Raw genomic sequence first — 15,362 nt, 5'->3', positions numbered from 1 at the left:
GCGTGGCTGGGATGATTTTCCTCGAATAAATGAATATTCTTCACCAACACTCCTTTTTTTAAGACTTACATCAAACAAAACACGCATATGAATGTAAAAAACTAGTCTATTCAATTTCTCAGTTACCTCTCGATCATTGTTGACACGTGAATCAGTTAAAATTCAGTAATCAAGTACACGAATGAATGAACAGAATCAAGTTCTATATAATAACTCCGAACATACTACTTTCGGAATTCATTTAGCTGATGTAAGTGTGTTTATGCATCATAAATTCATATCGTTAACCTTCAACATCATCCATAGTTTGCTTGATGAATTGATGTAATAACTGGCCAAAACTACGAACCAAATACAAGTCTTTCAACAGCATTTTTGCCACATCGCATTTAATATTCCGGTCACTATGGCGAGCAAATTTTACTTCATTGTATTTCAATGTAAATACATTATACAATGTAGGACATTACACAGATATTTACAAGCGAAGGCTGACCGTTAGTAAGCGTGCCTACCTCGATTTATTTAAAATTAGGCGATCTCCTTATTAGAATTATATTTAATCTGCAGTTAGACACATGTCTTGTACGATTTACAGGGTCCGTTCGTATTTATTTGGTCAACTAAAAACGATTATGAATAAAATTTTAATATCAGATAATAGCGATAGTGAGATTTAATAACGCTACTATTTATGGAGTCGGTATTGTTATTTAAACTCTTCGTGTAATCACTTTTATTTAGGATACATTAAAAATCACCGTGGTCGGGAGTTTCGTCTACTCTCGGCACTATTCACATATAGGTCGGCGCAATATATTTCGCGGAAAATCAAAATGACAGAAGTCGATGTTGCGAAATATACCGCTACTTGCTTTATGGATGTAAATTATTTTAGGAAACAAATTTATTTAACAAAACTTTCTGAAATTAACATATATTTTATTTTGGGACAAAAAATATCAATAGACTAGACACGTTTTTTATTATTTATTAGATAATATATTTGAGTTTAGATTTGGCAACACTGCAGAGTGAAGTGACATTGCTATGATTTAATGTTAGGTATTTATTTGTTTAATTATTAAATTGCTTGTTGCAGAATTTATAAAGTTATTTTTTGACTATTTTATTTAAAAAGAACGCTTTTTAATAATGTTTAACATTTCAGCGCTTTAACAGGATTAAAAATATGGAGTGTTAAAGGTAAGTTTAGCTTCAGTTATTACATGTAGGATAAACTAATTAAATGATTTAAATTTTGCAGTAAATGTAAATTAATATGTTAAGTTTGTAATAAGACATACTCAGCAGCAAGAAAAAGAAACCGATTTAGGCAAAAATTTCATCTTGAGTTTGCTGCACTACCAATGCCGATACCAAAAAGAAAAGAACTGGGAAAACTTTGAATTTGAAAACTTGAAATTTTAGCTAGGGTAATTAAGGGTACGATATGATAAAAAAGAGTTATGGGCAATACATTAATTGGTGCAGTCTGTCTATATATAAGATTCGTTAACAAGTACAATACTTTCCCAAATAGCCAAATACCATTTGCCAAATACCAAATTCCATTTGTTTGTTTCTGTTACACAATTTGCTGATAAGGGAGAGCGATCTGCCAAAATATAAAAGAAGAGAAAAGCAGAACTACTTGACTAAGAAGAAATAAACGAAAATACTTAAAGGTATATATATATATATATATATATATATATATATATATATATATATATATATATATATATATATATATATATATATATATATATATATATATATATATATATATATTATTTTATATATATATATTATATATATTTTATATTTTATATATATAGTTTATTTCTATATATATATATATTTATATATATATATATATATATATATATATATATATATATATATATATATATATATATATATATATATACATATATATATATATATATATATATATATATAGAAAGAAGACGAGTGCAAGAAAATACATTAATATGTATTCCTCAATAATAAAATTATGATAACTTATACCTAGTTTATACTTATACCTTACCTATTACCTTATTACCTAGTTTATACCTTATACTTTAGTTTACACCAAAGGTATACACTTATATACGTTCGTATGGTTTGGTTCGCTTCAATCTCCTGATATCCTGCGCGCTGTCCAGCAGTTGTATTGCTTCCACGTTAGTATGATTTAGTAATCTTTTTTCGTGTTTCAAGGCGAAACCTTCGATAACTTCGTAAATCCATTTGATTTCCAGGTTATCTTGCAGTTCTTCGTTGGTTACGTAGCAATAGGCATTGGTAATCAATCGAAGAACCTTATTTTGACAGCGTTGTATTACTAGTTGATTTGAACTTTTAGCACAACCCCATATAGTATAGCTGTTTTATTTTTGTTCTAATGTGTTTTGCTGTTTGTTAAACGTGATGTTTTCAAATTAATCTATCGTCAAGATGGATTCCAAGATATATAGCTGATTCTGCTTGAGGAATCGGGCATCCATTAAGTGATATAATTAAGTTTTTATTATTTCGCTGCAATACAAAATTAACGTGGACAGAATTGGGGCTATTACGTTGGATTTTCCAATCTTTCGTCCATTTGTAGATTTAATTGACTGCTACTTGTACTTTTTCTATTGCCCTAGGCAGATATAGGTCGTTTGCCATAATAATTGTGTCGTCAGCAAAGGTTCCAAGAAGTGTTTCTTTTGTTGTTGGAATGTTAGCAGTGTAGAGCAGATATAGGACAGGTCCTAAGACGCTACCTTGTAGAACTTCAGCCGAAATAGTTTTAAATGTCGAGAACGCCATTTCGTGCGATACTCTAAATTTTCTTCCGAAAAGTTATGACTCCAGCAATTGACAATAGTTACGCGGTAACAATTTGCCCATCTTACAGATTGGACTCGATCAAAAGCTTGTGAGGCATCCAGGAATATTGCAGGGCAGTATTTCTTTTCCTCAAACACTTTTTCAATAGCCGCAGTTGCTTTGTGCACTTGAGCTATTGTTGAATGGTGATTTCGAAAACCAAACTGGAAATCTGGTATTATTATAACATTTTTAACACGTTTAAATATTAGTTTCTCAAATAGCTTTGATATTGCAGGTAGTTGCGAAATAGCTGTAAGGCCTGTAAGATTCGACTTGTTCTGCACGTCTGTGAAGTTTTTTGAGCACAATTATTTGTGCCACCTTAAAGCATTCCGGAACATGTTTCAGTCTTAAACAGGCATTAAATATATATGTCAACATAATGATTGTTTTTCGTGGTGGTTCTTTCAATAATCGAGGTGAAAAGTCATCTATACCAGGTGCCTTTTTATGATTGAGGTTATCAATTTCAGTGGCAACTTCCAGTGGAGAAATTAGATTTAGATCTACATCGGGTTGATAAACAGGATATGTATCCATGGTAGATTCTATATCATTAGGTTGAAATATGTTAGAATGGTATATATTTAGCAACAAAAACACAAAATTTTAACATTATTGTGATACCATACATAACACATAATTTCGTTAAATACGGTGGTGGCTTTTTATTGGGTAAGTCTTTTTCAATGAAATATATTAACCTTGCCTTTATTTGATAAAATGCTCTATCGCAACTTTTATTGTATAATAATTAATTAGTAATTAGTGTGGGCAGTATGTATATATAATACATTTCTAGTATTACATATCCAAATATGTGGTAGTTTAGTAAATGGTTTATGGCATAGTTAAGATTCATTGTTTTATTTTTTTAATTTATAATTAAAACATTAATATTTTGCTGTATTTTTCTTTTTTACATCCTATAGCATATTTCGTTAATTAAAATGTCGTCTTCTTACTGTTTTTTAAAGATCATTTTACTATATATACATACATTTGGTTATAAATAATACAGAGAATAAACCACAGCGTCACAAGCAAGAATGAGAATTTTCAAATATTTCACATTTTTATAACACTCGGGATACGCGCCGGAGCAATATGCTCAATCATAAATAATTTCTAATAGATGGGGTTTCTAAAATTTAATAACGTCTTGGTTAACAAAAGTGATTGGCTTATTATTAGGTTATTCAATATCACTTATTTCTATTACAAAAATACTTTACATTTTATTAAGTGGAAAAAGTCGAAAGTTTTTATGGGTTCAAATATTATTCAATTTTATTATGACATGTTGGTAAAATGATACATTTATTGAAATTAAAAATTAAATACTAAATTTTTGATTTTCTTGAATATTCAGAATGTAAACTACTTATTCAATCTTCATATTTTAAATATTTTATTATTTCTAGTTTCTGTTATTTATATATTTGTACTTATATTTTAATCTAAATTAGACTAAATACGATGTCGGAAAAAAAGATAATTTATGGTTTTTCACATTCGATTAAATCATACTATAGCTCATTTGAAAAGATAAAAATTGAAAAACTTCAAAACAGGATCATCGAACAATGCACATTGTTGATGATGACGACACCAGTCAAAAAATTAGAAGAATTGGTTTTCATTCTGGAGATTTCATCAAGAGTTTTTCCAATCGCTAGTAACAAATCAGGTAAAATCAAATCAGTAGAAAAGGTGCAGTCTTCAATATCGGTAATTTTATATCAAACGCATATTTAGTGGCTCTGTCAAAATTGGCAGAGATTAGCCAGGAAGTTTTATTGTATCCACCGTAACTTCAGCCGGCCCTGTCCGAATACTGCGTCTTTGCAAAGCTCAAAAGTGCTAAAGCTGGCTTTAAAATTCAAAAAAAATTTGTGAAAATCTCCTAGTTCAATCATAAATTCAAAAACCGTAACAAAATTCGATCCTTTATCCTTTAAAAAAGTGGGTTTGCCCTGATCCAATAGTTTAAACTATCACTGTTAAAAATTCTATTATAAGAAGAATAAGAACCATTTTAATTACTCTTAACTATTCCTAATATTTTTAAAAATGTTATTCTTGGGCGAATTTTAAAGTAATAATGGCCCGATATTTTCAACTAACGTGCAGATGGTATAACAAAAAGGACAATAATCTACCTGAAAACCGTTAGGTAGAACATTTTAAAAGAAAGCAGGTAAAAGAAACGCTCTCCGGAGATGTGATGGGTGCAGTCAGGGTGATTTATAGTGCGGCCTTGGAAGTATATATAAGAAAAGAGAAGAATATATACAGAAACTGAATACCTTATCTAATCACCAGCTAGATAACAATTTAAAAACATTTTTAACCAAAGGACGGCTTCCAGAGAGTGGATATGAAACTTTTAGCAAACAACTTTTTTTGTTATCGATATTTTGCCTTTCTATTTGTTTAGAAAGTAAAAGTATATCAAGCAATAAAACTGTTGAACTACTTATGGTTAAATGTTAGCCACAAGGTGGAGTAGCATAATCTGCAGTAAAGATAACATTCTTCGATATTAACTTTCCAACTATATAAATACATCTGTTTACATTAATATCAGTGAAAAGCACCTGACTAATAAATAACTACATTAAGTATTTTTTCGTTTAGAATATTAAAGTTCTAAATAAAGAGAGAAAACATATGATATCTGAAGTTACTATTATTTATAAGCAAATAATTGATCGTCTACATGTGTGCATATTTCTATATTTATTCTTATCAATGTAGTTAACATTAACAATAATGTTCTAGTTCTTATTGCATATAATCTGCATAGTGAAAAAAAAAGATAAAACAACAACCGATCAATGGTTGTTCATTATATATAGTACATAGTACAATAATGTAAAGACATCAATATATTAATGAGTATATTTTAATCAATTTTAAATAAATAATTTTTGTATATGTTTTCAAATATTGCAATAAATGTATTGGTACTTATGTTGGTGATTTTATTCAGAATGATAGAGTATTGTTAATTTGGGTCTTCTAAATTTCTGCTGGTAAAGTAGCCTAACGGTGGCATAATAACTAAAAACTTTTGAAAATACTTTTTTAATTTTAAAATGAGAAAAATGACCTTTAGATATTTGAGACTAAACCTAAGATGGCGTTTGAAAATATGATAAAAGACAGATTAGAACAGGTAATTAAAAATAGAGGACATAGCAAAATGTATTTGACATAACAACTTTACCCTTATTTTGTACAAGTATGTTACAAGTACAAGTTTGTTATTAACACAATCTAACGAAAAAAATAATCAAAGAAAAATGATTAAAACTGCATTCCATTATAGAAAAAAGATGACATACTTAACATACAAATAACGTTACATATATATCCCTCTTAGAATTCTAACACAATAATATCTCTCATACATTTTGAAATTTGAAAAATGTTAACTAACTATATATGATTATTATAAAATGATATCCGATCTATATCTTAAAACCCCATATAACTATCAACGAAATAGCTTATATGTTATAGGTATGTATTTTGGACTGTTTGGTAATGGCTAATAAGGTGTAAAGGGAAATGATCTTTGATTGAAACGAAAATTAAAAGTGGTGATTCGTGCTCTGCATTCTTTCGAAAGCTTTCTATTCCAATACAATATTCGTGGACTACAATATAATCCTAGTATTGTTTATCAGAAGAAGTACTCAACTAATTAATGATGGAATAAACGTGTTGTTGAATGCATGATTCAGTTATTGCAAATCCACGTCGTTTGATACGTAAATATTTAACCATTTTAGGTATTAGAAGCTACTATTATGAAGCAAAAGTGACACTTCCATCTCACAAAATTGAATTAGTGCAAACTTTAAAGGGCTTGTTTATTTCTTAAGACAAATTTATAGGGATATAGTCTTGGAATTTTTCCTAGACTTTGGACTAAATAACGTAATACTCAGAAACGAAACCCATTTCATTCCAAAGAATATGTAAATAAGCAAAACTGCAGTTGTTGGAACACAACTAGCCCAAAAGAGATAAATCAAAGATTGTTGTGCAAGTAAATGGTTGGTATATTTTGCATTTTTACGCTTAAGGTTTGAATAGTGTGTAAGAACTGATGGAAAACAATTGAACTATAAATACTTTTCTAAATAACTCTTGCTTTAATCTCTTTAAATGCATTTGATGGTTTTATTTGTATTTTTATATATGCATACTAATTTACAAGCCATGCAGTTCCCACTTAATGTAACATGTCAGTTGAAAAGTCCCCCGCCTACCATAGTAAAACACATTTTTTTGGCAAAATTAGTTTTTTTTATTTAACATAATTCCCTTCAAGGGTGATACACTGATTATAGGACCCTCCAACTTTTCGATACCATTTTTGTAGTACGATTTGTCCTTCGCTTCAAAATAGGCCTCAGTTTTGGCGATCATCTCTTCATTCGACGAACATTTATTCCCAGCGAGCATTCTTTTGAGATCTGAGAAGAGGAAATAGTCGCTGGGAGCCAGATCTGGAGATTACGGTGGATGAGGAAGTAATTCGAAGCCCAATTCATGGATTTTTACCATCGTTTTCACTGACTCGTGACACGATGCATTGTCTTTGTGAAGCAGCACTTTCTTTTTCTTCAAATGCGGGCGTTTCTGGCGATTTCGTCCTTCAAACGGTCCAATAACGCTATGTAATAGTCGCTGTTGATGGTCCTTCCTTTTTCAATGTAGTCATTGAAAATTATTCCATATCTTGTCAGTCGACTGTTCCGCTTTCTCACTCTTTGGAGCGGGTTCATCGTATGCAGTCCCCTCGAATGAATGTCGATTGGACTACGGATTGAAATGATGGAGCCATGTTTCATCCATTGTCGCATATCGACGCAAAAACTCCGGTTTATTACGCTTGATCATCTTCAAACACTGCTCCGAATGATCAACTCGTCGTTGTTTTTGGTCAAAAGGGAGCTCGCCTGGCACCCACTTTGGCACAGAGCTTTCTCCTACCCAAATATTCGTGAATGATATGATGTACACATTCAGTTGATATCTTTAGTGTCTGCTATTTCAATCAATTTCAATTTACGGTAATTCAAAATCATTTTGTGGAATTTTTAAATGTTTTCGTCGGTAACAACCTCTTTTGGGCGTCCACTGCGTTTACCGTCTTCGGTGCTTATTTCACCACGTCTTACTTAGCATGCCAATGCCTTGATGGTTGATTTTTCTGGGGCAGTATCCGGAAACTTGGCATCAAGCTTTTGCTTCAACTATATTTTTCCCCTTCAAAAAGCAATATTAAATCAACTCGCGAAATTCTTTTTATCACAATTCACATTTCACATTTTTTCACAATAACAAAAGTTGTTTCACTCAAAATGCTATGCTCAAGAATTCACAAACTAATGATGCGACAGCTGACAAATTTATACAGGCATCTTTTGAGGGTTAGTGCTTACTAAAAAACATATGGATTTAATTCTAGTAGCGCCATCTATGTGCCAGGCCGGGGACTTTTCAATTGAGCTCTTATCTACATTCATGAGAGCAGTTAGCTATGCAGTTAAATAAGAACACAATATTGGACTTAAAAAAAATCAAAAATTCGCAGAAAAAAAGCCGAGCTCTGATCCAGAGAAGAGAACAAAACCCCATTTTCAAACATAAAGTAAATAGTACAGAGCATATATTTAAATGTTTTAGGAATTCCTAGGCATGAATGGTTAAATAAATATTTTATCTTCTTTTATCCTCGAGTTTATTTAAATCTCAGTAAAATAAATACGTCGATGCGGTTAAATACTTAAAAGATCGTTCATGCTTGTTTGTTTATTGTATGTGTTTTATTCTATGGTAAACATAATATTATTCACTAATTAACAAAAGTTTTGTTATAAAATTATGGTATATAATAGACTATACTATTTGGTGAGTTTCGAGCTACCTGCCTTCGATAAAGTCTGGCATAACGGGCTCATGTTTAATAAGTTTTAAGAGTTTATGAAACTCCTATATCTCAGCCATGATATTTAGAATTGCACAAGAAAAAGAAGCTTATTCGACAATGAAAGCAACAAAAATCAGTGTTTTGGGTCATGTTCTCTTACCTCCTCTATACATGTGACAGATCACCAATAGAAAATGTTACTATGGCTACATTTGCTGATGATACTGCGATACTTCGAGAGTCGAGAAACTGCCACAATCAACTATATTACAGTTATAATGATAAGTACCTTTGGATGAATCTTGATACAAAACATCATTAGAAGGAGCATATCAAAAAGAAAAGAACTGGAAATACAATACAAAGAATGTAGTGGCCCTTTGGAAGAAAATCTAAATTATGCTGCTTTGCAAACAGATATTAAAACCTATAGGGACATATAGAGAAGTAATATCAACATAATACAAGTGTTTCAGAATAAAATCTTGAGAAGTATTGTACTACAGGTGCAGTTACTTACACCAAGACCATTCCAACTGTCTGAGAGAAAATTAAGAGATTCGCAACAAGATATGAGCAAAGACTACTTCCACGTAAACACACAAGTGCTGAAACTGTTGACTAGGATGTAGACTCAAGGGAACCAAACCATGTGAACTTGTGCCGTGAAGTGCACCAAGTCAGGGCCAATAGGATTTTCTAGGCAAGTATCTAGTTTTAAGTCACTGTAGAGATAAATTAAAGTTTTTCAAGCAATAAAAAAAAATTTTTATATCATGAATGTGTCCTCTAAATAAGCAAAACTTTTTGAGATAAATATTCAGAAAGATTATTATTATTCTTTTATACAAACATAAGTGGAGAAACCAATTAACGTTTTTTATCACAAATAATAGGAACTATAGTCTTCAATAGTTGAAAATTTAGAAATATTATACAGAATTCTTCTAAAAAATTACAGTACCAAAATCTGGACATGTAAATCTAACTTCTTGGTTCTATGAAAATAACAATTTCCACTTATAAACTGATTAAAAGATAGTGACCAAAAAATCCAAAAAAAAGAAAATCCCGGATCGGATTATGTAATTTTAATTTAGCCCGTGAATTTAAATTATGAAAAGTGTAAACAGATATAGTAATAGGATAAAAAGAGTATAATGATAGATTATGGATATCTGATAGTAACCCCACACGTATGTATAGACCATGTTAATGAAATTATTACGTACACAAAAGAAAATTTCCGTATTGACATGATCACCATGGTGAGCAGATTTAAATCCAATCTAGTTAAAATAATTTGGAATAGAGCCTATACATTTAGAACCAAAAAATAAATATAGTTATTTATTAAATAATAATAACGAATTTTAGTGTCATATATTTAATAGTACTAAATAAATAAAAGGCGAAATATTGATTTTAAACAATAATAGAATTAACTGTTATGAACTATAATATGTTTTAGTCCTATTTACACAAAATGTAATAAAGTAGTATATTCAATTAACGCAATATTATTACAATTATATGATTTATGTAAAATTATTAAAATATTATTAATCATATATTATTTGATTGAGGTATATAACGACACTAAATTAAATTGTTGATGTTGTGGTACATTATAAATTAATAGATTTAAATAACAAAACACTTTAAACGAAATAGTAAACAAATCTGATGAATTGATATACTCTTAGGGATGTTTCTGTTTGTTAATCCTCGTTAAAGTTAAAATGAGTGAATACATCTGGACCAATTGAATTAGTACAAGCATTTTGATTGTCTATTCACAATAACTCACCTTCTGAAAGCACTGGGAGGAAATCCGAACCTAAATCCACCAGCCGCGGTGGCCGGTACCGCCACGGGTACCGGCGCGGCGCCCTGCATCAATGGGGCCATTTGCGGGGGGGCCGGGAACACAAAGGCACTCGCGGGAACCGCATTAGGCACCACCGTTTGCAACATCGGCGCGTGGGGATTCGGCAACACTGTACCCCGCAGAAGGGGCGGCGGCGGGGGCGGTAGTAACGGCGGCGGAGGCGGTACCGGTGACATCAGCGACGTATTCTGGGCACTCGGTAACGGGGAATAAGGGGGCGGCAGGTGACTGTTGAGGATATCCGGAAGCTGTTGGTCGTTTTGCGATGTGCCGGGTCCGGTCTGATTGCCCGAATCCTGGGTGGTTCTCGACGTGTTTCCCTGCGAATTGGCGCGGCGATTCATACGTCGTTCCCGTCTCTCTCGTCGTCTTTGTTCTCTGGATGGCAGGCTTTGCGAGGACGAGTTGGGTTGAACGGGCAGTATATCATCGGTTTGCGCTTCGGTGCTGGTGAAAGTCCTCGTGCGCACTATGCCGGTGTTGCTCGGGGTCTGGATAGACGTCGAGGTACCTGCGTCCATGGTGGTACTGTTTATCTGAGCGGTGGTCGTGATGATTCGTCCTCCTTGTTGATAAGGCACCTCCGAGACGTACGTAACCGCACGAGGTGGAGTAGAATTGGTCTGTATCTGGATGACGTTATTCCCAACCGATGCCGATGGCATGAAGCTCGTGTTCCTATTCAGACCGTAGACATTGTTTATCTGAAGCGCCGAAGGATTATTCCGAAGGTTATCGGCGCCGTGGTGAATGATAACATTTCCGGTGGTACCGGAAACGACGTTTCTGTAATTCGTCTCGGGATAGCCGACGGTACTGGTGATGATCTTGCCGTCGTTGGTACCGTGACCGATCTGAATGGCGTTCGTGCTCCGTACCGTCACCTGAGTGCTGTGTATACCGGACGATCCGTGATTCTGTACGTTATTTACACCATTAACAAATCCATTAGCGGGGGGTATCGTCAGCTGTTGATTACTATTTCCCAGGGGCAGTACCTGCACGTTAGAAACACTGTTGCCCTGGCTGTTCGTCAGAGTGTTCATGCAGTGGATGGTCGGTACCGAAGCCACCACGTTGACCGGCACGGCCCTGTAGAAGTTCACGTTGATGTTGCTCACATTCGCATTGTTCGGCTTGATGTTCTGCACCGATGCCCCTTCGAGAACACCGTTGGGATTCGGTGGTACCGGGGGACGAGTGGGGGGCGACCTCGCGATATTATTATTATTTATTACCGACGAATTAGCCGTAACGTCGTACTTAGAGGCGAGCGCGATCGATTTCGGCACGCTGCTGCTCCGGAAATGGTTAATCAACTGCACTCCGTGTTGTTGTTGATTCGCCGGAGGTTTCTGATGGACGGCCGCCGCGGCGGGGTACCGGAAGAACTGCGTCGCGGGTTCGGAAACGTTACGAAAGTGTTGCGGGTACATGGCGACATGTCCCTGGTTCTGGAACCGGGGCAGTCCGACGATGTTCACCGCGTTCAGGGACTCGTCGGCGGAGGTCTTCGGTCCGGAACCACCCGCCGCGCCCTCCTCGACGGGCACGACGACGTTTTGGGTACTCGCCGCGCTTGACATACTGACACCACCTGAGACCGCGGTAGAACAGGCATCACTGCAGGTACATGACGTCACGAGCGTCTCGGTCGTCGACATACGACCGACACCGTCTGAAAGCGAACTGGTGAGCGGCGGAACTGCGGTCGCGCTGGTCGAGCGACGGAACCGAGCGTCACGTGACTCAGACGGGAACCGCCATTGGTGGGCGAACGGGGTCCGCTCCAGGTTAATAACATCTGAATGTAGGTCTTGCGGCGGTACCGCGGTGCATCGAGAAGGCAACGTCGGAGATGGTGCGGGTCTCTTTGCGACCGGCGAGGGGCTGGTGGCGGCGGTGTTGGCGGCGATGTCGTCAAGGTCGAGGCTGAGCGGTGACGACGAGGGCGTGTAGGAGCTGCGGAACGTAAATCAGCTGTCAAACCAATCCGGAAATGAACCATCCCTATCTCTATAACCAACCCTTCTTAAATCTTAGCTTCTTATTACCATGTTATACTTTAAATATCAACAAAAACGAACAAATTGAAAAAAATCATACTAAAAAAATTAACACAGAAAAAAACAACAATAATATATAGTACTAGACAATGTCTTAACCAGAGTACAAAAACAATTTAGTAGGAATATTTTATTACAAAATATGTTATAGTCAAAGCACAGGAATATTCGTATTTATTAATAAGTAATTATTGTGTGATATTGCCATGTTAAACTGTTTTTTTACTAATCAGTTTAGAGTTATCTATTCGCAAATACTTTTTTTTGGTTTTAAGTAAATTAAATCAAAATTAATTTTGATTTAAAACAAAGAAAAATAAAAAGAAATTAGTTAAAGAAATCACTTACAGTTTTAAGGACACAGGCTATCGAACTTTTACATATTTCAACCATCCGCTGCTGCTTTTTTCTCATTACACAAAATCGAAAATGAGTCTTGTCAATTACGGATTTTGAGCAAGTTTATACACGAAGCATTCTTCGGTGTGCTAATTACGTAATCCATCGTCAAACTGAATTATCACTTATATTTTTTGAAATACAGGCTATGGAACTTTTACATATTTCAAATGCTATTTTATTCCAAAATAAAAAATTGGTGTCATGTATTAGAGATTTGATGGAAACAGAAAAAGAAAACTTTATTTCGAACAGTTTTATTCCACAATTTATTCATCAAAAGCTGCATCTTCCCTAACAATAGTACAAAAATACAGTTGAGTACTACTTTTTTATGATTTTTTAAATATTTGAAGTATCGTTTCAGCATCATGAACCAAAGTAGGGTTCAATACATAAATGTATAATATGAATGATATGAAGCAATGATATATTCAATGATAAGAAAGTGTTACCATCAGGTTTTTTAAACATACAAGGTAATTGGTTGATGCATTGCTTCCAAAATAATAAAATAATACACTGGGATTATGGATACATAAAACTTACTACGGCAAAAAATTGCAACAGGAAAAAATAAACTATAAATTTTAAGATGCTTCTTGGATTTTAGCTTGATTACAGGAGAAATATTACAGCAGCTTCCAGGTAAAGTCATCGTAGAACTTACACAATTCATGCTTCTTTGAGATAAAATAAGTTTCTTAGATATGGAAAATAGCGGAAATTCTAATGATACCTAACTAAACCTGGAAAGCAAACAAATGAAGACTCGTCTTGCAGGCCTCAATCCCGTTTATTTCCAAATTATTACAAAAACTACTACTTAAACTACTTAAAACACTGAAGCCACTAATAGAGCATAACAAAATAATCTCAGTAGATCAATAAGGCTTCATAGAATCACGTATGTAATTGAAAGATCATATGATGAGAGAAGAGATTGTTCTGCTAAATTGTTGTGATTGTGAGCTAAATTTTAAATCAAGGAAGATGTTACCCAGGTAGTTTGCGGAATTGTTAAAATCTTATATTTCAGATAGAGCCTTTAGGCTTAAGTATGAGGATACCTATTCGAAATTGAAAGAAAAAAAACGGGAGTGCAGCAGAGTAATGAGTTGGGACCGGTTCTTTGCCTGATGTAAAGATACAAACATCGGTGATGGTCCACGAGGACGCACATTGCTACAATTGCAATTGCAAACGCCCGCAAAAAAATATTTGTCCAATGCCAAAGAGAAGGAGTTTGAATATCGACGTCAGTTTTACATATAAGAGAGATTAGCACATTCTTATCAAAATATCCAATAATAACAATCCATACTGCATACGCTAATACTGTTAAATATTTGAGAATGGCATTAGAGGTGAAGTTACGCTTGAAGGCACATGTAAAGGAAAATAAGGATGAACTGTATATTAAATTTAGAACACTGTATTGACTAGTTGGAAAGAAATTAGCCTTGTCAAGATATAATAAAGTACTACTGTATAAGCAAATCCTTAAAACCACATGGGCATATGGAATTCAAGTACTGAGTTACGAAAGAACAGCAAAAGCAGCAAAGCAGGACCTAATTCAACAGTTTCAAAATAAAATATTAAGGAGTGAAAAAAAGCCAATAAACAAATGAGGATTATTACAAAAACTTATTTATAATTTGTAGTATTTGATTATACTTATTAATAAAAAATATTACTCATTCAATATGTTATTTTTTATTTTTTATAGGGTTATGGGACTCAGTTTCTTTTATACTATTAATATATTTGTATTTTTGAAAACGCTCGCTTCTCAAAATTTTGTAAATGTACCTAGGCGAATGCGATGATGATTTAGGATGTGACATTTTGCGCCATTCGAGTAGCATTATATTGAAAGAAATATGTATGTATTTAGTTTTAATAGCATTACCAAAAAAAAATCAATTTCAAAAATTTCTTTAATATAAAGATACTAAATAAACCCTTTTTATAAAAGAATCTACAAGACATTCCATAATACAGTAAAATTTTTCAGACATCCTTCAACTAACAAATAGAAGTCCTTTTTTGCCATTAAATAATTTCCTTTATTTCTTTCACAATGCTACTAGGGTATTGTCGAGAAAAAGTTCTTTACAGAAACCCGACCAAATTTCCTTTAAGCGTTATCCATAATTTCATA

At 33.8% G+C, this 15,362-nt stretch overlaps 1 protein-coding gene across 1 annotated transcript in view; it reads right to left on the bottom strand.

Moving 5' to 3' along the window:
* Positions 1-15,045, bottom strand: part of LOC143206732 (uncharacterized) — a 280,155-nt gene extending 265,110 nt beyond the window's left edge. Inside the window, exons 1-3 of the mRNA XM_076419446.1 lie at positions 15,011-15,045; positions 13,940-14,047; positions 10,650-12,692 (exon numbers count right to left, since the gene is read on the bottom strand). Coding sequence (XP_076275561.1) covers positions 10,650-12,692; positions 13,940-14,047; positions 15,011-15,045 — 2,186 coding nt within the window. The remainder of the gene's footprint in view (positions 1-10,649; positions 12,693-13,939; positions 14,048-15,010) is intronic.
* Positions 15,046-15,362: the final 317 nt, after the last annotated feature.

This window comes from Rhynchophorus ferrugineus, unplaced genomic scaffold, assembly GCF_030347505.1.
Source record: "Rhynchophorus ferrugineus isolate W39M unplaced genomic scaffold, kcgeb_rfMv2 rfM1, whole genome shotgun sequence".
NCBI classification, from domain to species: Eukaryota; Metazoa; Arthropoda; class Insecta; order Coleoptera; family Curculionidae; genus Rhynchophorus; species Rhynchophorus ferrugineus.
Note: the sequence above shows the minus strand (reverse complement) of the source record. Positions and strands in the feature narration are given on the sequence as shown.